Below are 26495 nucleotides of genomic sequence, written 5' to 3'. Positions count from 1 at the left end.
GGGGGGGGGGGTGGCTCCTTTGACACCTTCAGCAGACTCGGCGAGGGGAGGAGTCGGGGCCGGAGGCCCGGGCGAGCCAATGCGCGCGGCCCTGGTCACATACAGCCGGCGAGCAAGCCAATGGGCGCGCGGGGGGCGTGGCCGGGGGGGTAGGGCTCCGAGCGTTTATAACAACTTGGAACGCCGCGACTTGCCGCGCGCTTTTGTGCGGCTGCCGCTTCCCCGCCTGGTTGCGGGTCGTGTACCTCGGACTCTAGCTCTCCCCGCGCAGCCGGCTCCCCCCCTGCGCCCTCGTTCGCCTCCCGGCCGCCATGGAGCCGTTGGCTTTCCCCCGGCGCCCCGGCCCGGCTCCCTCGGCCGCCCCCGCCCTGACCGCCGAGCTGGCCCGGCCCCTGACCGACGGGCTCATCAAGTCGCCCAAGCCCCAGATGAAGAAGCAGGCGGTGAAGCGACACCACCACAAGCACAACTTGCGCCACCGCTACGAGTTCCTCGAGACCCTGGGCAAGGGCACCTACGGGAAGGTGAAGAAGGCGCGGGAGAGCTCGGGGCGATTGGTAAGTGCGACTCCCTCTCGCGGAGCTGCTGGGCGCGGGGCTTGGCCGCGGACGGTGAGGGCTGCAGGCAGGCTGGGCCGGGGGCTCGTGCGCTCCTCCGCGGAGTGGCCAACATGCAGCGCGCGCGCGTGTGGTGGGGGCCGGGGATGAGGCATGCGTTGGACCTGAGAACCCCAGCACTAGCCAGCATACGAGGACTGTCCAGTTAGTGAGGCGGATGGCCGGTGCAGGGTGCAGAGAAGATGCATAGTGTCCTGTCTTGGGACGAGAAGACTCCCTACAGAAGATGAGACTTAAGTTGAATGTTGCTTGAAGCATGCCATCCAGAAGAGTGGAATGGAAGAGGAAGTAGAAGGTGTCTGATCTTAGTGTGAGTTTAGTAGATGAGTGTGTGCTGGGATGAGGTCCAGTTTGTGTGAGGTCCAGTTCCTCGACTTAGCTCTTATACTCTGGCAGCCCAGCCTCCCGTGGGGAGCTGCGCTGGGGTGGGATGGGATGGGCTGGGGTGGAGATGGGCTTGACACTTAGGTCCTTTCCAGCTCTAAAACTAACTCCAAGTTTCATTAGGATGGGTGTTTTTATTCTGGGAAATGTGAAACCAGGCTCTGGTGCAAAGTCTACTGTGTCCCAAGATATCTTTGGGTTTGGGACCTTTTCAGAAAGATGTCCAGTCAATGTGGGGGCAGAGGACGTGGGTAGTAGTAGCAATGATAGTAATCGTGATTTGTGAGAGCTTGAGCAATTTATTTTATCTCTATACTCAGTTTCCCCTTCTGTAAAACTGAAAAAAAAAAAAACCACAAAAACAAAACAAAACAAAACCCCACAACCACCCTCCCAAGCTGTGATGAGGATTGAATGAGGTACAAATGTGAATTTAAATTGATCCCGATACACAGAAGCTGCAGTGAGAACTGATATTTGTATGTGGAAAGGCAAATCCTGAAAGGGTAGCAAGTTTGCCAAGAGTTAGTTAACAAACATGTTTCACATGCATTAAGAATCACCTGGGGTGCTTCTTTTGAAATACTTTTTTTGAAATACTGTCTGGCTCCACATCCAGAAGATTTTATTCCAAAGGTCTGGGATGGGGCCAGATAACCTGCATTTTTTTTTTTTTTAAGATTTTATTTATTTACTTGACAGAGAGAGCATGAGAGATCACAAGCAGGGGGAGCAGCAGAGGGAGGGGGAGAAGCAGGCTCCCTGCTGAACCATGCGGAGCTCCATCCCAGGACCCTGGGATTATGACCTGAGCCAAAGGCAGATGCCTAACCGACTGAGACACCCAGACACACAACCCCCACCCCCACCCTGCTGCCTCCCCTTCATGATTGGCATTTTAACAAGCTTTTGGGGGCAGGTGGTCTAGGGACTCCTTTGCAAAATTCTGTTGGGTGCTGGTTATGAGACGTGTGTGCGTGTGTGTGTGTGTCCATGGTTTACCCTATGAGCTGCGGGAACAGTCGCCTCCCCAGATTGTTTGCTTTCTCAGTAACTGGTTTGAAATTCAATAAGTCATTTCATTGGTGAAGGAGAGTGGATGCTAGAGAGAGGGAGTGGATTATGGCCTCATCAATAGGGCCGAGTACGTTTTTTCTGCTAGGGCCTGGCCCTGTCCCCAGTCGCCTGCTGCCAGGCTACAGCTATTGGGCAATCATGTACTTCCTGGCTTTCCTTTCTTTCTCTTTCTCTAAAGTGTGAGGGCCCAGTGAGGCTCCAGGCTTGAGACCCCTGGACTCTGGCTTTGTCAGGGGCTTAGCTACAAAATAGCGTATGTGCCTCTTGTTGGAGGACAGACTGAGTTGGGGGGCTGGGGTGGCCCAGAAACTGGGAAACTGAAATTGAAGTTGAGATCCCATCAGAATCATGACCTGAGTGTGTGTGTGTGTGTGTGTGAGAGAGAGAGAGAGAGAGAGAGAGAGATCTCTTTGATTCTGGAATGAGATAAACCAGCTTTCAGTTTTTAAACCTCAGTGACTGTAGGCAGGGATTCCAGCTCTTATTACATCAGAACAGAGAGAATTCAGAAGGTACTCCCCAGCCTCCTGCCTCTCGCTGTGGGCGGGGAGCTAAGGTCAGTAGGCGCCGGGCCTGCTCTGAACCACCCGGATCCACAGACCACCCTGTACTTTGGCTGGAAACCTGCTCAGGGTCTCCATCCTGCTTGGAGAGTAGCAGCCTGCGGGGCTAATGGTTTCTCCTTTCTGAAGAGGACTCCTCTTCCTCACCCCACCCCCACTCCTGCCTCTTCACTGTCCTCCCTTAAGAGAGGCTGACCTGGTGCCTCAGGATCTCCTGTGAGGGAGAGGGACATGAGAAGGCCCCTGACATCCCTCCAAGTGAGCGGAGGTTGTTGGTGCGGGCTAGAGGCAGAGGAGGGCCTGCTGGGTGACTCCCATCCCGACTCTACCTTTCTTGCGTATTTCCCTTTGCCAGCCTGCCTGGATGAGATTAGCAGGGCCCTGATGGGACTGCGCAGAGGGAAGGGAGAGTGGGCAGGACTAATGGCTACTCCAGGAGGGTATCAAAGGAAAAACAAACATTTGCTCTGGATCTTCTCATCTCCCAGTACATTCCTAGGATCCAAATGACATTTCCTACTGTGACTCTCCCCAGCTCCCCTGACCGCCCCTCTCAGCATAAGAAAAACACCTGCTGGGGTCCCTGGAATGCTAGAATCCACCAAAGCCTTTGGGATGGTCCACACAGCTGGCTTCTCTCTGGGGGTGCCATGAGCAACATTAGGGGAGTCCGAGTGGACAGTGATCTGGAACAGGGATGCTTCTGTGTCTTATATATGCTGGGCTGCTACGTGGGATGTCAGAATGTTTGATAATGACCCAGATGATCTGATCCCTTCGTTGACAGATGGGGAAACTGAGGCCCAGAGAGAGGGTGGGACTTGTCTTGTGGCTGGTTAGTGGCATCCCTGCAACACAGGCTCCTGACCTGACCACCCCAGGCCATGGATGACCAATTCTGAGCCTTGAGCTGAGCCCGGGCTTGCCTCGGTGTGCTTTGTCATTCCAACCCTGAGCACAAGCCGCCTTTCCCAGAGCTCCAGGCAGTGCTGAGGGTGGGAAGAGTCACTGGGAATGAACTCTCTCCCCCACACATGCTGACTCTGATGAGGGATCCCGGATGAGTGAACTACACGACATTCCTGGTTTTGACCTTGTCGGGAAGGCTGTGGAGCTCAGAGTCAGACCATAAGGGTTCCAGTCTGGACTCTCTTGCTTACTAGCTCTGTGACCTCTTGTGTATCTCTGTTTCCTCCTCTGTCAGTAAAGGATCGGACCATAGAGGGGGCCTTATGATAATTCCTACCTTGTGGGGCTCTCAGAGGATGACAGAAGATGGTATCGGTCAAGTGCTCAGCACAGGAACTGACACACATGGTGTTATTATCCCAGCAGGGATGGCTTGTCTGACTCTAGGCCCAACCCTCTCCTGGGGTACCCTGTCCTGGGTCTGTGCTGCCTCGAGCAAGAGAATGGGTTGTGCTGCGCTTCCCTAAGCCAAACCACTTTGGTCTTTGCTTTGTTCAAAGTCCTGGTCTCTCCTTCGGCCCCTGCTCCAGAGAACAGCTCCATCTGGCCAGGAGCCAAAGGCCTCTTCTGTGTGACGCTGCCCTCCCAGGCCCGACTACACCTGCCTGCTCAGCAGCAGAGAGGGAGGCTCCAGCTGCAGACGACTCTTGTCCTTGGGCTGTGGCCAAACCACACAGGAGGGCTGGGCAGGGAAGCGCCTTGCCCGGCGACCTGGCAGAGTGGGCAGGAGGGTGGCAAGGAGGGGGCAGGCACAGCCTGGTGCTTAGGGGAGGCAGCTCAGGTCCCCCTCATTCCCGGAGCCCATTCCTGCTCTCTGCCTGGGTCTCTGGTGGGCTTGGTGGGCTGGTGAGCCACCCCCAGACCCCTCCCCACTCTGCCCAGGCTAGCCCAGGCCAGCCTAACCTCTCCTCCGTTATCTAAATGGGTCATCCTCCAGCTCCTTGCCCCGTCTCCCAGATGGCAGCTGCTCCGTGAAAGGCCAGAGAGGAGTCAAGGATCTTGGCTCCGACTCCTGGTGATCGCTATGACCGGAGATGCCCAGCTTGCACCCCGTCTCCTGGGACCTGAAACCAGCCCCTCTAGATCATCTTTTTCTAAGACCTTTCCGCCATGGTCTCCCGAGTCCAGATTATTCTTCATCTGAGTTCCTGCAGGAGAGGCAGCATCTAACCAATTGTGCCCCCAACACCCATCTCCCTGGTGTGTTTGTGGACCTCTAAGTGTGATGGGTGCCTGGAGGTACTGCCCCAAGGCAGGGGCTGAGGCCTTCCCTTCTCCAAGGTGGGAGGCAGGGAGCCCAAGGCAAGGCAAGGCACCTGCAAGGAACTTTGCTCTCCTGATACGGCAGCTTCTGCAGACAACACCCTTCCATCTTGGTTCTACCTTGGTGTGTCATGGAACCTTGGAAGTCAGTGGACCTTTCTGGACCTCAGTGCTTCTTCCATTTGCAAAAGGGGATGGGGGATTAGTCCTGCCATCTTTACAAAATGGGCCAGCATCTATAGACTTTTGCCCAGGCAGGTTAACACGGACATAGCACAGGACCTCAGAACAAGCTCATTCCAACCAATCGCTGGCCAGCATCCTTCTGGCAGAGTACCCGTGACCCACTTCTGAAGAAACTCAGCAGAAAATGCTGGAGTTTGGAAGGGAGATTAGAGGTCTTGATGTACACATTTGTGAATGGTTCTTTTCTTTCTGGCCTTTGCACAAACCTTTCTCTCTGCCTATAATGCCCTTTATGCCCCTCCCCGGCCTATCCCCTCTGGCTTGGCAAACCCCACTCATCCTTCGAGATCTCCTGGAGCCCCTGGGCAGTCAGGGACGTCAACTGTCCTGTTCATCACAGTAGGTTTAATTTCCAGTCCTTCCACTAGACTGAGGGCCTTGGTGCAGGGACTATTCATTTTTTGTCTAAATCTCCAACACCTAGCATAGCACCGAGCACGTAGTAGGTGTTCAGTGGGTGTTTGAAGAATAAATGCCCTTTCATTTTTTGGATGAGGACATCAAAACCAGCCACACCAGTTAACCAGATCATTTAAGTGGCTTGTCTCATGTTGCATGGTTCCATGGGGACAAATAAGAATCAGGTACCTGTGCTCTTGACCCCCACTCCACTGACCTGGCATTCACACTTCTATTATCATGTAATTGTCATGCCTGGGTGTCCTGCCCCACTGAGTAGGGGGGCCATAAAACCCACCACCAGAATAAACGAGGTTCTATTTTTTTTTTTAATTAGGGTAAGCTTTTTTTTTTTCCCCCAAGATTTTATTTATTTAGGGGTAGAGAGTGAGAGAGCGCAAAAGTTGAGGGGAGGGAGGGAGGGAGAGAGAATCTCAGGCAGATTCTCTGATGAGCACAGAGCCCGAGCCGGGGCTCGATCTCATAACCCAGCCTTCATGACCTGAGCCAAAATCCAGAGTTGGATGCTTAAGGAACTGAGCCACCCAGGTGCCCCTAGAAGGGCTCTATTAATAATTATACCAGAATGAACTAGGATTCTCTAGGCGTGTGGCCTTCCTACCTCTGGGAGGTCCGTTCAGCTTACTGTTCCCCTCCTCCTTGGCTCTACTTAGGGTATTTTAATTTTAGACAATGTTGGCTCAACTAGCATAAGAGAACAAAGGTCCCTCAAATCAGTCCTGTCACTGAAGCTGACTTTCCACCCACCCCTGGGAAGAAGGACAGAAAATCTTTTTTTCTTTTTTTTTTTTAAGATTTTATTTATTTATTTGACACAGAGAGGAGGGGGGAAGCAGGCTCCCTGCTGAGCAGAGAGCCCAATGCGGGGCTCAATCCCAGGACCCTGAGACCACAACCTGGGCCGAAGGCAGAGGCTCAACCCACTGAGCTGCGCGGGCGCCCCTTATCTGGGTAGCCATCCTATCGGTCAGGGGATCAGTCCAGTGACTTAGCCAGTAACTACGGATTTGTGATTTGTGCTCACCAGTAAGCAGCTGTTGAGTGCTTTCTGTATGCCGAGCGCCTTCTAGACCCCAGCTGTTTCTCTGTCTCCTTTACTTGGACAGACCAGCCAGTAGATGGTGAGGGGCCCATCCTGTGGGGCAGGAATAGGTTGGGGAACAGTGGCCCAGGCCCCCCAGGGCAGTGACACATCATTCTTCTTGTATGTCACCCCGCTTGGAGGCTAGCGGAGGCCTGATGACAGAACTTGTTACCTTCATAGGAAGTGCCCACCAGCTGTGGTCTCCTAGGACCTCTTGTGGGTAACTGGAGGTGGGGAGGATGTCGGGCTGGGGGAAGGTCCTTGATCTAGTTCCCTGAGGCCAGAACGGAAGTTTGCAGGAAGGTGGACCGGTTCACTGAGGTTCACTGAGGTTCACTGAGGTTCACTGAGGATTACCAATCCCGTCGAGGAATCCTAGGCTTCCAGAGTTGAAAGAAATGGATCTCAGGGTTCAACATTTGTACTCTCTACTGGCCTGGGGACTCCTAGCATGGCTTAGACCCTCTTTTTGGAACCTCCTTTCTGTTAGGCCTTGTCTTTATGAGACCCCCCCCCCAAGCCCGTGATGATTCCTCTCCTTGCTGCATAGTTTTGTGTGTTTCATTATCTAGATATGTGACTTATATGTGGTCTTTTTTTTTTTTTTTTACTATCTGTTAACACAAGGTTTATGGCTCTTTATTGGAAGAGCTCATAGGACTTTATCTATTGTCTGATTTTTAAAAACAAAGAATTCTAGAAAAGAACGAGTCTGTAACATCTCCCCTTCGGGGAGAGGAAGAGGTGTGGAGAAAGGGGTACGCAGGCTCCGTGCAGCAAGCTGAAGGAGAATTGAAGCCCCTTCCTCCCCATCCCCACCCCCCTGTCCAATTCTAAGCTGGAGATTTTTCTGCTTAGCTCATTGGGGTGGTTTGGAGCAGAAGAGGGGACAGTCCGTGAAGAAAGCCCCTGAGGGGCCGCCCCCACCCCCACCCCCACCCCACTGTCCCGCCCCAGCCCCTGCAGCTGCAGCGTGGGCCTCTCCAGCATCTTGGGAAGAAGGCTCCATGGCGACAGGTCCCTCCTGCTGCCATTGTCCTCCCTGCCCTGCTCAGGGAGGGCACAGGAGCTGGGCCTCCCCTCTTTCAAGGATGCAGCCCCAGGGGAGGAGCGGGGCGGAGGGCACGCCATCCCTGGCCCGTTGCCGCGGTGACCCGGCCGGCCATAGTGCGCAGCTCCCCTTATGGGATTAAGGCTGTTCCGCATTCTTGTCCGATGGGGAGCACTGCCCGGTCCCCGCCAGCCGGAAGCCATTGTCTGCCTCCAGAGCCCTGTGAAAGGGTGGATTAGAGGCCCCTCCCCTGGAGCTGTGGTCTCCTTTTGAACCTTGAGGGGAGGCCAACCCTCCTGGGACGTGGAATGAGGAGCCGGTTTCCCTGTCTGGGCCTTCACATTTGGTCATAACAGGTCCGCCTCCCCTAAAGAGGAAGTCTTGAATTTACCGTTCATGTCCTTGGACAGGACTCATCAGTATCTGCCCCGCCCTGTGGCACCCGACCCGGCCCCCCCGCCCATCTCCTCAGGGCACCCCCGAATCCCGCATGTGTAAGGCTGGTGCCCCACCTCAGAGCCAGAAAGCACTTCACAGGGCTTGGTTCAGCCTGTGGTTGTGTAGAAAAGACAACCGAGGCTCTGAGAGGGGGTGGGACTTGCTCTCGGGGACAGCAACAGAGCCAGCAGGAGGAGGACCCCCAGGTCCCCTGCCTCTCCCCCAGGCTGGGGAAGGGCCCTTGTCACTCTCCTCTTTCTGTCCCCCTGGCTGCTCAGTGGGACAGGGCAGAGAAAGCAGAGGTTCCTCAGGCTCTAAGAGTTCTGCTTACTGGCCTGGCATCTTGGCACTGCTTTCATTTCCTGTCGCCTCACCCCACCCTTCCTGAACCCACCGCACTTACCAGCCCTTCCCCCCACCATCCTTATATGGTATTTTCACCTTTGCAGAAGAGACAGCAAAGCCCAGGGGACTCTCACTGTCTGGTTGTTTGTTTGTTGCTAGGAGAGGAACATACCTTACCTAGACTGAAGGGACTGGTATGGGTTTTTTTCATGGTTTTTTTTGTGGTTAAAAATATAGTTTACCATTTTCCCCATTTTAAAGGTATAATTCAGTGACCTATTAGGTACATTCATGATGTCATGCAAACATCCACACCCCCCATTTGCAAGATGTTTTCATCACTCCACACAGGAGCTCTGTACCCATGAAACAATAGCTCCCCACCCCCTCCACCTCCACCACCCCCCACCCTGGGAATCCCTGTTCTACTTTCTGCCCATGCATTTGTCTATTCTGGTTACCTCCTAGATGGAGAATCAGACAGGGGCCCCTGGGTGGCTCAGTGGTTAAGCTTCTGCCTTCGGCTCAGGTCGTGATCCCCGGGGCTTCCTGCTCCACGGGGAGTCTGCTTCTCCCTCTGCCTCTCTCCCTGGTTGTGCTCCCTTTCCCTCTCTCTTGTGCTCTCTCTCTCCCAAATAAATAAATAAAATCTTTAGAAAAGAAAACAAGGAGAATCATCCATCTGTACTTGTGTGTCCGGCTTCTTTCACTTAGCATAATGTTTTCAAAGTTCATTCCTGTTTTTGCCGGTTCGTCACTGCACGACCTTGAGCAGGTCACTTAACCTCTCCGCGGACCCGTTTCCCCACCTGTCAGTGAGGACCACAAAACTTCCTGGGCCTCCTTCCCCGGGTGGTTGGGAGGGCCAATGCCTTAGTAACGAAGTGACAGATGCTTGCTCAGGGCCCGTGCGTGGCATCAGGAATCCAGTCCTGAGCAAAACCAGGCCGACCCTTGTCTTCACGGTGTCATATGGTAGGTTTGCTTTCTAAGTCATAAAGCATTGGCCTTACAGATGCAGGTTGTACCTTCTTTGTTCGTCTGCGGACTCTGAATAAGGTCACCAGCCCATACTCCTTCCTGCTGTGTGGACTTAACCTAACCCGGGTGTTCTCCAGCCTCTCTGTCACCTATCTGGGCGTGGGACGGAGTGGCTGCTCTGGGTGCACGTAGCACCCGCAGGCGGCCAGGGGTAGAGCTCTCGCAGTATCCTTGGGGATGCCTTTACGTGCCAGAGCCTTCTCCTCAGGCTCCCGCACTCTCTGTTCCCAGGTGGCCATCAAGTCCATCCGGAAAGACAAAATCAAAGACGAGCAAGACCTCATGCACATTCGGCGAGAGATTGAGATCATGTCGTCACTCAACCACCCCCACATCATTGCCATCCATGAAGGTACAGAGGCAGGGCATCGAGGCAGAGTGTGTGGATGCATGCGTGCGTGTGTAGGAGCCGTCAGGACAGAGAACACAAAGAAGTGAAAAAGACACAGGCTTTAGAGTTGGACAAAAGATGGATTTGAAACCCAGCTGTAGGACTTTGGACAACTAATTTAATTAGGCTCTGGGCAGGCCTCTGTTCCTCATTTGTCAAACGGGCCCATCCCACCTACGTCACGGGGGAGCTGCAAAGATGAAATTAAATGTCACTGAGGATTCAGCTTACGGGAGGAACTCAACAGATTGTAGGCTTTCTTGTTGTCATTGTTAGGGTTTCCATAATGGAACACTACCTCCCCAACCCAGTGAGAGCCCCAGCATCCTGGGGGAGGCTGGCGCGCACACAGACCTGTACCTGTCTCAGGTCCCGACAGCCAGGCCTCCTACAGTCTGCCCCAGACTCTGAATCATTCCTGCCATGGGCCTAGCTCCCACCTTTCCTCATCTTTCTTAGGTTCCTCTTGCTCTGACATCAGTGTCGCCTTCCCACCCCACCGGCTCTGTTCCCTGTGACCCAGACAACAAAGTGAGCAAGAGAGGGTGACGAGGGAAAGAGGGGGAGCCTACTCCTACCCACACTCGTCTGCTTCCAGCCTTTACATAATATCAGTGAGATGGGAAACCAGGGGTAGCGGTAGCCCCAGGAGGGAGGGGAAGAGGCCTGTGGCTTTGCCCTCTGTCTGAATATTCCTGGTGGGAAGTAAGGGAGAAGTCTTTCTTGGGTTCTGTCCATAGGAAGACTAAGGGCAGAGCCACTGACGTGGCCCCATGGCCAGAGCTCCACAAGGAGCCCAGCAAGTGGCTGAGAAGGCTAATTGTAGCTCTTTGTATTTCCCCCAGGGAAGTGTGGGTAGATGACAGAGTGTCGGTTAAGCCAGGTTGAGCTTGGTGATTGGACAGAGAGAGTAACTTCTCCCCCACACCCATCCCTCCAAGCTACATCTGGGACCTGAGTCTTAAAGCTTAGGATGTGGATTCTCCCGCCCCTCAGATTCCATGATTGTAGGCAGGGGTGTCCCAGTTACTGTGGGACAGGCCAACCATCCCCAGCTTGCCCCAGTGTTCAGGAGATACGGACTAGGGGGAGGCTCCGGTTTTAGGAAACGAGCAGCTCTCCAGAATGTACCCTGGCTGGCTCTTCATGGCACAAAGGTGGCATGCATCCCTACAGACATCTGGAGGACCACAGGAGTAGGGTCTCACTTGGGTAATCCCCAGGAGAATGGGCCACTGTGGGTTGGGACCGCTTGCCCATGTGGGAGAGGGGAAGAGCTCAGTCCTCCTGGCCCTGTGTCCAGTCACCTGGCACCGGGGATTCCTTGGGAAGAAGCCGCCTCTCTCAGCTCCTTCTCCCAGGCTAGACAGCAGCAACTCTGGGGCTGGATCAGCAAGACAGACTCCTATGGCAACGTCACAGACACACATGCTCAGACGCACACCCAGCCAGTTTGACGAACCAGTCCTTCCCTATGTTTCTAGGCAGCTGGAGCCAGGACAAGCCTGAGAGGCATGTGAGGTGGGATGGGCTCATTGCCAGGAAGTCAAAGGGGCTGAGGGTACCAGATCTCTAGATCAGCAAATGTTATGATGGGTGTTGTTTTCCAAGTTCACACACGAGGGTGCGGATTATAAATCAAGCACTAGGCACTATTTGTCGAGTGCCTGCTGCTATGTCGGACCCCAAGCCTGGCTCAGGAGCCCCGGAGTTCTCGCTGACTTCTATCGATGTCTTCCCCAGCCCTGTGAGCTTACCGTTATATCTCTTCAGATGAGCAAATGGAGGCGCACTGGTTAAATAACTTGCCAGGGTCACCCGGCTAGTGAGTGAGGGGGCCAGGATTCAAACCCCAAACCTGAATTCCTACTGGTGTATCTGGACAAGGTTCGCCCACCTGTCCCCAGGCACAAAGTAGCAGATTCTGAACCATAGGACATGACTTGTCATTCTCATCCATTGATGTCCCTGCCTTCCTGGGAATTTGCAGGCTGGTCTTAAGGATCCTCAAAAGCCTGGGGCGCCTGGTTGACTTAGTTGGTTAAGCATTGTACTCCTGATTTGGGTTCAGGTCATAATCTCAGGGGCATGGGATTGAGTCCCGTGTCCGACTCCACGCTCAGCACAGAGTCTGATTGTCCCTCTCGCTCCTCTGCTCCTCCCCTCTCTCTCTCTCCCTCTCTCAAATAGATAGATAGATGGAAAGAATCCTCAAAAGCCTGAACTTCCAAAGAGAGGAAGGATAAGCCAGTTCCCTTGGCCTCACCTCCTGGCTCCGGGAAAATGATGGGAGCTTCAGCAGCCCTGTTCCCGCTCTTACTTGCCCCTGCCCCACCCCGTGAGCAGATAGCCCTGCAGAAAGATCCTATTGGCCTTGGGGCAGGGGGAGGAGTGTGTGACCCCCACTGGGAGCACTGCACTCTGGAATGGCCTGAAGTTCCCACCTTGCTCTGCTGCAGTGTTTGAGAACAGCGGCAAGATTGTGATTGTCATGGAGTATGCCAGCCGGGGCGACCTATATGACTATATCAGCGAGCGGCCTCGGCTCAGTGAGCAGGACGCCCGCCATTTCTTCCGACAGATCGTCTCCGCCGTGCACTACTGCCACATGGTGAGCTCTCCTCTGCCAGCTCTGTTCCGAGGGGGTCTCTGGGGCTCGGGGACTGTCTGGATCCCACAGGGGATCAAACAGAGGCAAAACTCATCTGGACTTTGGGCCCTGGGGATGTTGGCATCTCTGGCTGTGGCTCCTAGGGGTGGAAGTCTCTGTGATCCGTGGTCCTGTATTCCCACGAGATGGGCATTCCCAGCCTACCCATGCTGCCCCAGCTGGGCCCCCTTTGTGTTGACCTCACTTTCCAGACTAGGCCTTCATGTCCTCCTGTCCCTCTTGGAGACCTCCCTCTGACTCCCTTTCCTCCCTCCATCTTTCAGAATGGGGTTGTCCACCGGGATCTCAAGCTGGAGAACATCCTCTTAGATGCCAATGGAAATATTAAGGTGAGGCCCTCTTCTTTGTTTCTCGCAGCTCCCTACCCCACCCCAGCCTTTCTGCCCTGTTTCCTCACCAAGTGTCTATCTCTAAGCGCACAGAGATTCTAGAAGCTCAGGTTTAGATGGTGGTACCAGTAGGGAACTCAGCCATCATCCTTCCCAGTACCTTGTTTTGTGGATGAAAACCTAAGGCTTCAAGATAAGGGGTGACTTACCCAAGGTCCCATGGCAAGGGAGTGGTTGCATCTGGGCTAGAACCAAGGTCTGCTGATTCCCCGGCCAGTGCTCTTGACGTAACCAACTGATAGGAGCCTAGATCTAGGGTCAACTTTTTGCATGCAAGCTGGGGCCTGGCAGGGAGAGAGGGCCACGGCCTGAGTTCTCCCCACCTGCCTGTGCATGCAAACACACACACACACACACACACACATAATCTGCTACCATTTGGTAGCCCTTTGGCACTTCCCTCCATAAACCAAGCACCCCAGCACCGGTGTTCTGCCTCCTGCAGCTGCCAAATTCCCACGCCTACGTAGTTAAGCTGAAGTCTGAGAGGTGCTGGTGGCATCAGCTCAGAGCTCAAGGCTGGAAGGGGGACATAACTGGGGCTGGCCCCTGCAGGTACCTGGCCGGGCTCTGACTCTGCCGTAGGACACTCCTCAGACTCTTCCTGAACCCAACACACAGTCCCTTCCCTTCAGTGGCCCTTGAACCCGTGCCCTGAAGTCCCCTGACACTGAGTTTATTCCCCTTACCCAGCCAGTTCCCGGAGCAGGTGGGGCTTTCTTTGATGCTAAGCAGGGGGAGGGGAGCCAGAGCCAGGAAACTCACAGAACCAGACAGGCATGAACTTTCCCTTCTCAACCAATCATCTGCCTCTTTATGGGCTTCGAATGGTAACTGCTTGATAAGAGGCCAATAAAGCCATAAACGAGGAGCCAGGGTTTCATAAACAGCCCCTCCCCACCCTGGGCATACATGGCGCTCTGCTGGGGGTGAAGAGGTGGGGAGCAGCAGGCCATTGGCCTCTGCTTCTGTCTGAGGATAGTTGGGGAAAAGGGTCTCTCTGGGGAGTGAGAAGATGGGCCTGGGGCCTCTCAAGCCCTCAGTATCAGACAGCTCAGGGAATCCTGAAAGAAGATTCCTTCCTCTGGGCTCTAACCACAACCTGATCTTTGTTCTGACATCACCATTGCATCTTAGCTATACCACGTGACCCCAGGTCCCTTCCACTGCATTCCTGCCCAGCTACGGGCAGAGATGAGCCCTTTGCTGGGATGGGCCAGCCAAGCCTTGCCTGGTAAATCCTTAATGGGGCTGGCTGGCTTCTGAGGGCCGTGGTGTTGGCATGAGAAGGCGATACTCTCCCTACATCTGGTCGACCCCTCCTTCAGTCACTAGTGTCGGTTGAGTCCCATCCGTGGGTCCCACCTGTGCTGAGAGCTGCAGGAAGGGTGGGGGCAGAAGGAGGTGAGCCCAGGGAAGGTGCCGACACAGTAATGTGAGGAGGCAGACTGATGACCACTGGAAACCGTGGGGCTTTGCGGGAAAAGGAGGTCTTAGGAGGGGTGGGCTTGCCAGTTCAGGAGGATGTTTCTAGGCAGAAAGGGGCATCCCTGGAGTGGGGTCCAGCATGAGCAAAGGAGCCCGGGGAATAGGGAGGACCCTGGAGCCTTTACATGCCTAGGCATTCCTCACTGATCCAACCTCCTGCAAGGGCCTGGGTTCCCCTGGGATCTGGAGAGGGCCGGGCTGAGAGCTGCAGAACATTCCAGGCCTTGGCATGACCCCTGCCTGTGCTTGACCTGCTCTCGCAGATCGCGGACTTTGGGCTGTCCAACCTCTACCACCACGGCAAGTTCCTGCAGACATTCTGCGGGAGCCCCCTGTATGCCTCGCCTGAGATAGTCAACGGGAAGCCCTACACGGGCCCCGAGGTGAGTGCTCTCCGCCCGCATCCTGCCTCTGCCACTGACCAGTGCCTCTAGGTTTTCTGAGAGAGGTGGGCTGGCTTTCCAGTACTTCCCCCTCTTCAGAGCACAGAACTCCACCCCGACCCTTCACACACAAAAGTAGGGACTAGCCAGGTCCTAGCGGGAGCAGCAGAAACTTGGCTAAGAACTGAAGCCTGCTGACCCCCCCCCCCCATCCCCATCTGGTTTTGTGCCTCCTCACCTTCCTAGTTGCTATTCTCTTTCCTGGCATCCGTCTGGGTTCCCTGGAGAGGTGCACTTTCTCTCCACCACCCCATCCTGCCTGGAAGGGATGACCTCACCACTGCTCTCATTTGTGGCCGCCCCTCCTATGGGCAGGCGATGGACAACACCTTTCTTCCTGAACTTTAATCCCTCTACAACATCACCATCCTTACTCCTGGGTCTTAGAGGGAGGTGGTCCTTGGATGCCCCGGCACCCTGAGCTCTCCAGAGTGTACCCCTTTCTTCTCTGGAGTCGCTGGATGCCCTCCAGCCTGTGACATCCAGGCATCCTTGCTGACCCTCTTTCTCTCTCTCTCCCTCTCTAGGTGGACAGCTGGTCCTTGGGTGTCCTTCTGTACATCCTGGTGCACGGCACCATGCCCTTTGATGGGCAGGACCATAAGACACTGGTGAGACAGATCAGCAATGGGTCCTACCGGGAGCCGCCTAAACCTTCCGGTGAGTGAGAGGCCTGGGTGTCATCCTCCAGGCCCCTAGGGTCCGTCCCTTATTCCTGAGGCAGGCGCCAGCCAGGGGCAGGGAAGGGAAGAGGCCTACCCCCTACCTGCTGTCCGCTCTCTGCCTCCAGGATCTGTGACTCGGAGAGAGAAGGGGCACCCCTGCTCTCTGGTGCATAGAGCAAGGCTGAAGAAGGGGCCCTGGTCCTGAGGGGCCGAGGGATGGAAGAAGAAAAGGGCCATCAGTCCCAGGGGGCTGGAGGCTATGGGGAGCCGGCCTGTGGAGCCCAGGTGGGACCGGACACATCTGACATGGGGTGTGCAGTCTCAGCGCAGATCGGGGTGAACCGCTGAGAGGGGCTGCAGGGGGCCCATTCTCATGGCTACCAGTCTCTGAGGCCCCCGTCTTCTGTCTTCCAGATGCCTGTGGCCTGATCCGGTGGCTATTAATGGTGAACCCCACCCGCCGGGCCACCCTGGAGGATGTGGCCAGTCACTGGTGGGTCAACTGGGGCTATGCCACCCGTGTGGGGGAGCAGGAGGCTGTGCGCGAGGGAGGGCACGGCAGCAGCGACTCCGGCCGGGCCTCCATGGCCGATTGGCTCCGGCGGTCCTCCCGCCCGCTCCTGGAGAACGGGGCCAAGGTCTGCAGCTTCTTCAAGCAGCACGCCCCTGGAGGAGGGAGCATCGCCCCCAGCCTGGAGCGCCAGCATTCCCTGAAGAAGTCCCGCAAAGAGAACGACATGGCCCAATCTCTCCAGGGGGATCCCGTGGACGACCCTGCCCTTCGCCCTGCCAGGGGCAACCTCAAGCTGCCCAAGGGCATTCTCAAGAAGAAGCCACTGCCCTCGCTGGAAGGGGCGAGGGAAGAGCCCGAGCCCAGCCCAGGCGCTGCAGACCTCGGCCAGGCCCCGCCCCTGCTCCCCAGGAAGGGCATCCTCAAGAAGTCTCGGCAGCGGGAATCTGGCTACTACTCCTCCCCTGAGCCCAGTGAGTCTGGGGAGCTCCTGGATGCGGGGGATGTGTTCGTGAGTGGGGACTCCGAGGAGCAGAAGCGCCCCCAAACCTCAGGGATACCCCTCCATCGCAAAGGCATCCTCAAACACAACGGCAAGTTCTCCTGTGCCGCCCTGGAACTCCCAACCCCCAGCACCTTTGGCTCCTTGGATGAACTGGCATCCTCCCCTCGCCCTCTGGCCCGGGCCAGCCGCCCCTCAGGGGCTCTGAGTGAGGACAGCATCCTGTCCTCTGAGTCATTCGACCAGCTGGACTTGCCTGAACGGCTCCCCGAGCCCCTGCTGCGGGGCTGCGTGTCTGTGGACAACCTCTTGGGGCTTGAGGAGCCCCCCACAGAGGGCCCCTGCAGCAGGGGCCTGAGGCGCTGGTGGCAGGAACCCCTGGGGGATAGCTGCTTTTCCCTGACCGACTGCCAGGAGGTGACAGAGGCCTACCGCCAGGCCCTGGGGGTCTGCTCAAAGCTCAGCTGAGGGGGGTGGGGGGTGGGCACTGCCCCGCCCTGGGCAGGTTCTAAAATGCAGCCGGGTGCACCCTGAGGGACTGCAACATCCCTGGCCTCCCAAGACTAGCCTCCTGGCCAGGAAGGCTGAGGTGGTTTGCAGTGGAGCCCTGGAGAGGGCTGGATGGGAAGTGGGCACATCAAGGGTCCAGGTCCTCAGTCCTGTGGAACGGAGAAGACAGTAGAGGGGAAGCTGGTAGAGAGAGAGGAGGGGAAGGCCTGGGACCAGTCCAGGTGGCCCCCTTCCTGTCACACAGTAGGGACACGGATGGCAGCAAAGAGCACTCTCAGCCCGTCTCCTTCCCTGCACTAAGTTTTGTGCATGGTGACTGCCTGCCAAGGGCGGGGGATGGAAACTTCCCGTACAGGTCCCATCCCCACCTGCCCCTGAAACTGGAATGTGGCAACCCTCATGTGCCCGGGGTTTCCTGGGAATGGTCTCCTAGGGGGGTACCCTTCCTTATTTATCTCCGCAGTAAGAGGCCACAACCTCCATCTCCTCAAAGGTTCTCTCCCCTTTCCCATCCTCCAAACCCGGCCCAAGCCTCCCGGAGTCGCTGCTAGGAATCTGAAAGACTTGAAAAGGCTCAGGCTGCTATTGGACTTCATCTCACGGGGCCCGGACTCCCCGGGACCCCACCTTGGACCTTGAGGACTCTAACTTCTCTGGCCTCCAAGCTGCTCCTGCTACTGAGAATGGCTCTGGGCTTTCCGGACCCTGGAATGCCCTTATTTATTTTTATGTGTTCAGCTCTCTGTCTTTGAAAAAACGGAATCTGGCTGTTTTCAATAATGTGAATACTATGTTCTGGGAAAATCCACTGTGATGTCTACGTTTTGTGAACAGGGAGACCTTTCCCACTGCACGGTGGGGGGGGGGGGCGTCCCCTGTTCCCTTGCTCCACGCCCTGACTCTGTCTACCTGATGCTGCCTCTTCCTCTGTGGCCAGGAGGAACCATTCCATTAAAAACCAGAACGATGATTGGAAAATAGCCTCTGTTCTGTTTGGGCAGGTGGTGTGAAGACTTTGGGCCTCCTCTTAACCCACGCTCCCCCTGGGCTGCCACAGGTGGGAACTGGAGCACCTGCTTCATTTAAAACACACACACACACAGAGAACACAACCACCACAAAAGCCCAGCTCTTAGCTCCCAGAGGCTCCGGTGAGACAGCCCTCCACCGTTCTGGCCCGTTAAGTGCACAGGTTGGGGAGCCCTGGACGGACCCTGGTTTGCCCTTCCAGACCGCAGCACTAAAGGAAGGTCGGGGTGTGGATTCTGCAGCCCGTCCCCACCCTCCCTCATCTCCCACCCCTCCCCAGCCGTCTCTGTGCCCTGCAGCAAGAGGACACCCGCTCCACCTTTATTCTCTCCCACCAAAGAAATCCCCTTTCCTCCAGCGCCGGGCAGCTGCTACCCCTCCGGCCCCTCGCCGCCCGCCTCCTCCGGGAAGTGAAGAATGCTTGGAATGCCCCCCCCCTTTGTGGGCCGGCCCTCTCAGCCCCCTGCGGAGCATTCCCCAAACGCCAGCACCATTGAGAAACTCCCAGGCTCCGAGGGCCAGGATGAAAGGGAGGATAAGGACAAAGGGCAGGCTGGCAGCCGGCTGGCTCCGGCTTCAGGCGGGCTCCCTCCCCCTTGCCCTCCCCGCAGCGGGCCGGCGTTCACTGGCCCCTGGAACGTCCCCAGTCCCAGTCAGGCCCATGGCACACCTGTCCTCCTGCCAGCCCGCTGTGCCTGCCAGGGAGCCCCATCTGGGCCTTCGCTGCTCCTCCCTACAGCTGGGGGGCAGGCACGGTTGCGGAGTGTGGGGAAGAAGGGAGGAAGCCAGGCCACCAACGGGGTCAAGATGCGAGAACAAACTAGAAGTCGCACAGGCAAGACCCCCCACCCCGGGGTGCTGCCGTCAGGTATCTTGGAGGTCCGGAAAAACGGGGAGTCTTTACCCTCAAGAAGCAGCTCTGCTGTGAAGTTGGCTGGGCTCACTTACTCCTTCAGCTCTGGAGTCAAGCCCTGTTTGTACGCCAAGCTCCATGGAAGACTAAGCCAATGGCTGTGTCCCCAGTACCGCACTTAAGATCTTAGCCTCTGGGGGTGGCTGGGTAGCTCAGTGAGTTAAGTGTCTTCCTTTGGCTCAGATCATGATCTCAGGGTCCTGGGATGGAGCCATCAGGCTCCCAGCTCAGCGGGAAGTCTGCTTCTCCTCTCTCACTCGCCCTGCTCATGTTCCTTCTCTCACTGTCTCTCTGTCAAATAAATAAGTAAAAATTATAAAATTATTTAAAAAGGGGCGCCGGGGTGGCTTAGTCAGTTGGTTAAACGACTGCCTTTGGCTCAGGTCATGATCCCAGGGTCCTGGAATCAAGTTCTGCTTTGGGCTCCAGGCTCAGCGGAGAGTCTGCTTCTCCCTCTCCTTCTACCTGCCACTCTGCCTACTTGTGCTCTCTCTCTCTGTGTGTGTGTGTGTCAAATAAATAAATAATCTTTTAAAAAATTATTAAAAAAACAAAGTCTTGTCCTCCAAGAGGTTGCAGCCTGGCCGGCAAGCTGGCATGCATAAAAATACATAAAATTCAAAAGAGAAAGTGTGGTCAACTCAGGTAATGTTGAAAGGGAGTTTGGATAACCGAAAAACATTTCATCTTAAGAGATAATAATGGGGCAACCATTTCTTAGGTACTTTTAATTTTATTTTGTATTTTTAAGATTTTATTTATTTGAGCAAGAGATGAAGAGAGAGCACAAGCCAGGGGGAGGGATAGAGGGAGAAGCTGACTCCCCGAGGAACAGGGAGCCCAATCCCAGGACCCTGAGATCATGACCTGAGCCGAAAGCAGACACTTAACAGACTGAGCCCCCCAGGTGGCCCTTCTGCAGGACTTCGACATCAAGCACTTCATATGTGGTACTTAATGCTCTTGGGAGTGTCATTAATTCGGTGTAATGTTTTATCATTCTCATGTTACAGAAGAAGAACTTGAGACTCAAAAACATTGAGTAACTTGCCTGGCTAGCAAGTGGAGAAACCAGAACCCAAATCCAGATGGAATTTGGACCCATTGACCCCAGCAGGGGTCGGCGGGGAACGGAACTAAAATACTTATAAATACTTACTGAGCATCTATCATGCACCAGGCTTTTTTCCAGGTACAAGGAATCTGGCAGTTCCCTCAGCCCGAAATGCCTTCCCCTGCTCTCCACAAGCCCCAAAAGGGAACTGAAAAAAAGAGGGTAGGTGGGAGGTAGGGGGGAGAAGCTGAAGTTGGGGGGACAGGATGGGCCAGAAGGGGCAGGCCACAGTGGAGGGAAACCGGCAACGTGGGGGAGGGAAAGGCACAGCCCCTGCAGCCCTGTCCTATCAGCCTATCTGGGAATGGGGTGGGGTGCGTGGAATTTCTGGGAAGGAAAGGGAACAGAGGTGTTTGGTCCTGAGGTCTTTGTCCTCCTTGGGGTCTGTTCGCTTAGTGTCTTCGAAGTCAGAGGAGTGGGAGCAGTGGGCAGGAGAGGGGGCGGGCATGGGGAAGCTCCCTGGGGAAGAATCTAGGTGGGAAGACTAGGTCTGGTACCCCAGCTCCAAAGAGACTGATTCTGCGTAGCAGGGCCCTTCTTCTCTCACCTGCCAGGGAGCTTCATACCAAAAACATTCCAGAAAGCAGGCTCAGAGAGATGATGCTGGGCCCCCGGGGCAGAAGGCTGGAGCCCTAGGAATATTTAGTGCCACATCAGCGCTTCCGGAATGTGAATAACCCAGACAAGGGGGGTGGGGATCGACAGGGAAGGGGGGGCGACCAGGAGACAGGAAAGGCCTTCTGAAACCAAGACAAGAAACATTTCAGTCAGAATCCTGTCCCATTCTTGGCCCTTTCCTGGGGCAAGTCCATCAGACTGTCCCTGAGTAGAAATCCCCCGCCTGGGGAGTACCGAGACTCCTCTGTGTGGACGGAGGGAAACCCCCAGGGCACGGTAGCCTGTCCTCACTGTCAGGACTACCCCTTGGTTTCTCCTTTGGCTCATCCAGTGGGGGCTGCCCTGAGCCCTCCTGGGGGGCGGGGGGCTCGCCAGAAGGGAAAATGGCAACCTGGGTGGACTCAGGACAAAAGATTAGCTGAAGAGCCTGGGCATGTTTAGGCTGAAGAGGGCATTTTTGGGCTTTATGGGAAACTACCTCATAGATGACAGGGGTGATCTTCTGAAAATGTCAATATACTTGTAGGCTCGTGGCCCTCGAAGCAGGATGGAGACCAACGGGCAGCGGCTTCTGAGGCGCGGGGTTCAGCTAGATGAGGCAATCAGCCACAGACTGTGCTGCTTCGTTCCTTCGGGAAGTATTTGCCCGCAGAGAGCCCACAGCATCCACTGCTCCGGGCTCTGGGGGACAGGTCTGTGCACAAAACTGACAGAAATCTCTGCTCTCCTGGGGCTGCCATTCTAGTGGAAGTAGACAGACAAAGCGAAGGTACAATAAATAAGTAAATTATACAGTATGTTCACAAGTCCTAAGTATTAGAAGAATAGGGTTGGAGTACAGGGGTGAAGGGAAGAAGGAACCAAATTCTAAACCTAAATTCTAAATGATGAGAGAAAGCCTCACTTCAGAGGTGGCATTTGTCCAAAGACCTGAAGGAGGGGAGTGAGCTAACGCTGTGAATATTTGGAGAAACAGTGTTTCCAGGGTAGAGAACAGCCAGTTCAAAGACCTTGAAGTGGGAGCAGGTCAGGCAAATTCCAGAACTGCCAGCGAGGCTGGAGCAGAATGAGTGAAGGAGAGAGTGGCAGGGATAGGTAAGAGGTAAGGGGGAGTGAGGGCAGAGATCACATTGGGCCTCGTGAGCCATTATTCAGGCCATGGCTTTTATTCTGAGTGGAATGGGGAGCCAGTGAGAGTTCTGAACAAAAGCAGGGAGGGGCTTGATTGAACATTTTTCTTTAAAGTTCCTCTAGCTGCGTGTTGAGAACAGCCGGGGGTGGGGGTGAGGGTCAACACCACGAGATTTTTAGCCTGAAGAACTGAAAGGAGGACTTCCATCAGCTGAGACAAAGGTTACAAGTGGAGAGCCGGTTACAAGGGGAAGCCAGGGAGCACTTAGACCTCAATGCAGATAAGAGGTATGAAGAGTCTGGAATTTGGGAAAGAGACGTGAGTCGGATAAGTGATAGAGATTTCCCAGTTGTTGCTTGAAGAACTTTCTGCTCTGGGTGCTGACTAGGCAATCTGTGGCGTCCCCATTCAGGAAGACCCTAGGATTTTACAGAATCAGAGGGCAGGTGTTTCCTTAGCCCATCAGTTGCTGGAGAGCCTGAAAGCCGCGGAGGGAGCAGTTTTGCCTGGTTGGAATCAGCCTTCTCCTCCTGAAGAGGACCAAGGGCTTTCTCTTATGGATGGGGGAGAAGGTTGGAGGGAAATGGTCCTCCAGACAGTTGAACCTTCCTGAGACCCGGTTTCCCTATCTGCAGGGCGAGAAGGTTGTACTAGACACTTCTCAAGACCCTCTGGGGCTGACACTTTGGCCCTGCCCGTCTCCAAAGACTTTCATGGGTTTCATAAAAATGCCGGGAATGTCGTCCTTGGGCCAGGGCTCTGCCTCTGACATTGGCAAAGGGGATGGAAGTCGCCTTGTGCCTTCCTGTGTTTCTGAACTTCCTGCTTCAGATAGGGGAAGATGCGGGGGGGGGGGGGGTTCAGGAGGGTTGGGGCTTGAGCCCTGCCGATGGAGGACCAGGGAATCTGCATTTCAACACGCCAGGCATGGGGCTCCAATCACACCAAAGGCTGAGAACTTACTCCAGGTAAGTGATAGCTTCCATCCTCACCTGGAATAAGCTCTCAGCCTTTGGTGTCACTGGGGCCCCTTGCCAGGGGCGTTAAAATGCAGATTCCCTGGCCCTCCGTGGGCAGCCCTCTAGCTGCTGCCTTGACAGGAATCGCACACGGCTGGGCCTGCCGCTTCTCTCTGGAGCTCAGGCCTTTCTCTGTCATTCTGCCTCCTTCTGGCTCTAAAATTCTCCCCTCACTGGAAGGCCCCATCCTTTCCAGTCATCACTTCCCTGGTCTCTCCAGGCTCCAATCCTCTCCCCTGAGCTAATCTCACCTTCTTGATGTCACCATTTCCCCTCTCCTGGGGCATTTAGGTCAGGCTGGGGGAAATGAGTCATCCTGGGGTGGGGGAGGGGGCTTCAGGTCCATAAATGGGCAAAAGCTCTGATTTTAGCTTTCTGTCTTCGGGAAAGGGACAGTCTCTCCCCTCCGTTATCCTCTCCGCTCTGTCATCGTCCTCCCCCAGAGGAATTCCCCAGAGACAAGGAAGGCGTGCGGTGGGGAGGCTGCCTTTGACCAATGGAATTCTAGAAACAGCAGAGCTTCTCAGGGAACTGCATTCCGGTCTGACTCAGCTTCCCTGATAAACAGACACTGCTGGCCAGGATTTTCCCAGCCCATGAGGCCAAAGCCCCATTTCCGGGTGGAAATGCTCAGCTCTGCCTTCGGAGCTGAGGACCCAGCCGGGGAGGGCTCTGGACGCAGTCACTGTAGCAGGACTGGCCACCCTCCCCCGTGATCACTGCTGTGTCCCGAACAGCTTCATCCTCAAAGCAGGCCTGCCTCTGGCATGAATGTTGCCTCTGTTAAGGGGCACTCCAAGTTCTGCCTCCCACCCTGCCAGTGCCCAGTGCCCTGGGAACGAAAAGCCACGGGAGGGGCCAGGTGGTGTCTAAGGAGAGCTATGGTCGCCCCCCACAGTGGATCCTCACCTGGTGGCCACATTTCTTTTGAGTTCTATTCACCATTGGGGGTCTGCGCCGGCTCTGCTGTGAAAACCTTGCTTACAACAGGCTCTGGGCCAGACTCGCAAAGCTCCAGATACATCAGAATGCCAATTCCCTGACTTATCATGAAAAATGCAACTGCTGGCAAACCAACCAGATACTTGGGTTTGCTGGTGAGTACGTTCACCATCTGGGGGTCGTTTCACAGAGGGGGAAGCCACAGTTGTGCAGGAAGCTAACTCAGAGAGCGTGGCAGGTGGGCCAGGAGTGCTAGACGGGCTCGCTGTCTCCGGCGCGACTCTGGAGAGAAGCCCACACACATCAGTGGTACCGTGGAGACCATCTCACTGGCTTAGAGTGTCCTTTCTAGAGCCAGAGCACATGGTAGTAGTTCAGAGAGTCACTTTCCTAGTTCAGGCCCCACCAGCCATATTGCTGGAGGGGTTCAACGAGACTCCTCGTCCACACACCCTGTAACCAATACCTCATCCAAGAAAAGCGAAGGAGTGAGAGTAGGTGCTCAATAAATGTTTAATGAAGGGTCTCCACCTGCTTTGCGGGCCCCAGTCCCTTATAAAGGGAAATCGGATAGTTAAGTCAGTGAAAACCCATCCCCTCATAAACCCATCAACAGGCATTGAGAACTTACTATTGTTCTAGGTGCCAGGGGAAAATACAGACGCAGTCAAGGGACTGTCCCCTCCCTGCAGGAATTCCTATATAATAAAGTTGCAGCTATAAACGAACACCTACGGGAGGATCATTGTGAGCAGCACTAGTGGGCGTGCCAAGGGTGTGTGTCTGGCACAGAAAATGTGTAAGGCGGTCAGGTCCCACTGGACTTGGCTGTGACGGGGCCGCTTGCGTGGACGAGGGATGGACAGCTGGCTGTTTGGGGTCCTCACTCTTTGGTCACTAGATTTGTCAGTAAAGGGATAAGCCCTGCTGACCGGGGAGGGGGGGACGGGGTGGGGGGCGGTGCTCCAGGCGCCCAGGTCCCAGGGCAGGCTCTCCCTTGAGGCCACCCAGCCACAATGCAGGAAAGACACAGCCGAAGTCAGACTCACTCCCACCCCACCTAGCCCTCACAGGAAACGGGGGCGGGGGGGGGGGGTCACAAGCAGTAGACATACACCAGGGAGGGACGGGGAGAGAGAGAGCTGGTTACCTCCCTCCCTCCCTCCCTCCCCGCCAGCCCTGGTTGGGGGTAGGGTAGGGCAGCAAGCGCAGGATCACCAGCCCTGTTCCCAAGGAACCAGAGTTACCATCAGGCTCCTCCATTATTTTCTCCCTGCCTGGAGGGGTTTACCTTCTTTATTATTTATTTATTTATTCATTTACTTTAAAGAGCTATTTATTTATTTTAGAGAGCTAGGGGGCAGGGGGAGAGGCCCAGGGAGAGCGGGGGAGAGAATCCAGAGCAGACTCACCGCCAAGCAGGGAGCCCGACACGGGGCTCCATCTCACAACCCCAAGATTGTGACCTGAGCTGAAATCAAGAGTTGGACACTCAACCAACCGACTGAGCCACCCCTGGTTTACCTTCTTTAGATGCCTCTCAGAGCCTCAGGATGAGGCAGGGTTGCAACTCTCTCTCAGCTGAGTCGGCTTGGTCCACCTGTGTCCCATGGCCTTAGACGAGCATCTCTGTCAGCTGAGTCAACTTTGGCCACGTGCGTCCTATGCCCAGGCCCCTTGGATCAGCATCTCATTAGACCCACTCTTCCACCCCTGTTGGGGCAGTGAGTGAGGTCCAGCCTCAGCTTCCTTCCACCCGCACAACTTAGCTCAGAAAGAAGAACCAGCACAGAATCACGTTAAATGATGTGTTCAGTGTCAGCACATCCCCACCCCGGATTAATTTCAGGCAAAAGAGCTGGTTCTGATCCTCACTGAAGTCTCTGGTGTTGCTTAGAACCCCAGTTCCCAAATAGTGGTCTGGGGGACCCCTAGCGGTATTCCCCAAATCCTTCCAGAAGATACAAGGATACATGAGGTTAAAACGGTTTTATTAACAATATGACTATATCATTGACCTTTTCCCTCTGATTCTCTAATAAGTGTACTGTGGAATTTTCTGGGGGCTTCCTGATGTGTGTTGTTACAGCAGATGGAATGCTGAAAGAGATGGAAGCATCCAATTCTGTTCGAGAATGTGGTTGTACTTAACACAGTGTACACTTAAAAATGATTAAGATGTGGGGTGCCTGGGTGGCTCAGTGGGTTAAGCCTCTGCCTTTGGCTCAGGTCATGTCTCGGCGGGGTCCTGGGATCGAGCCCCTCTTTGGGTTCCTTGCTCAGTGAGAAGCCTGCTTCCCCCTGCCACTCTGCCTAGTTGTGATCTCTCTCTCTCTGTCAAATAAATAAATAAAATATTTTTTAAAATATTAAAAAATATTTTTAAAAATTTAAAATATTTTTAAAAAATGATTAAGATGGTGAATTTCTTGTTATGTGTTTTCTACCACACTTTAACTTTTTTTAATTTTCAAGAAAAGAATCTAGCTTTCTTTCATGAAGCCAGACATTAAAAACATTTGCAACAATGTACAACAATGCTTCTCCTCTCACTATTTTTGCTTTGTTTTGGAAGATAGAGTTTATTTTGAAGAAATGTTTTGTTCATGTAAACATGTAATGAGTTATTACTACTACTTTTTAACTGACATTTGAAAATA

The 26495-nt window shown here is 54.8% G+C and overlaps 1 protein-coding gene across 3 annotated transcripts; it reads left to right on the top strand.

The window, feature by feature from the left end:
• The first annotated feature begins 183 nt into the window (after positions 1-183).
• Positions 184-18046, top strand: NUAK2 (NUAK family kinase 2). 3 transcript variants are annotated; one of them, XM_047705370.1, is made up of 8 exons: positions 184-557; positions 9730-9850; positions 12349-12500; positions 12824-12889; positions 14701-14820; positions 15408-15540; positions 15960-16649; positions 17562-18046. In XM_047705370.1, the coding sequence occupies exons 1-8, from the start codon at positions 312-314 to the stop codon at positions 17705-17707; spliced, it is 1674 nt and encodes a 557-aa protein (XP_047561326.1). In that variant the 5' UTR covers positions 184-311; the 3' UTR covers positions 17708-18046. The 3 variants fall into 3 exon arrangements, with proteins under 3 accessions (XP_047561326.1, XP_047561325.1, XP_047561327.1); XM_047705369.1 differs by having other exon boundaries at positions 15960-17705; XM_047705371.1 differs by lacking the exon at positions 184-557 and adding an exon at positions 697-927 and having other exon boundaries at positions 15960-17705.
• Positions 18047-26495: the final 8449 nt, after the last annotated feature.

Source organism: Lutra lutra, chromosome 15, assembly GCF_902655055.1.
Source record: "Lutra lutra chromosome 15, mLutLut1.2, whole genome shotgun sequence".
Classification (NCBI taxonomy): Eukaryota; Metazoa; Chordata; class Mammalia; order Carnivora; family Mustelidae; genus Lutra; species Lutra lutra.
Note: the sequence above shows the minus strand (reverse complement) of the source record. Positions and strands in the feature narration are given on the sequence as shown.

Bases quoted from the DNA above. Each gene is read 5' to 3' on its own strand.
- NUAK2 (XM_047705369.1), top strand. From the start codon at position 312: ATGGAGCCGTTGGCTTTCCCCCGGCGCCCCGGCCCGGCTCCCTCGGCC. The intron at 12,890-14,700 runs GTGAGGCCCTCT...CTGCTCTCGCAG, and splicing joins ATGCCAATGGAAATATTAAG to ATCGCGGACTTTGGGCTGTC. The intron at 14,821-15,407 runs GTGAGTGCTCTC...CTCCCTCTCTAG, and splicing joins AGCCCTACACGGGCCCCGAG to GTGGACAGCTGGTCCTTGGG.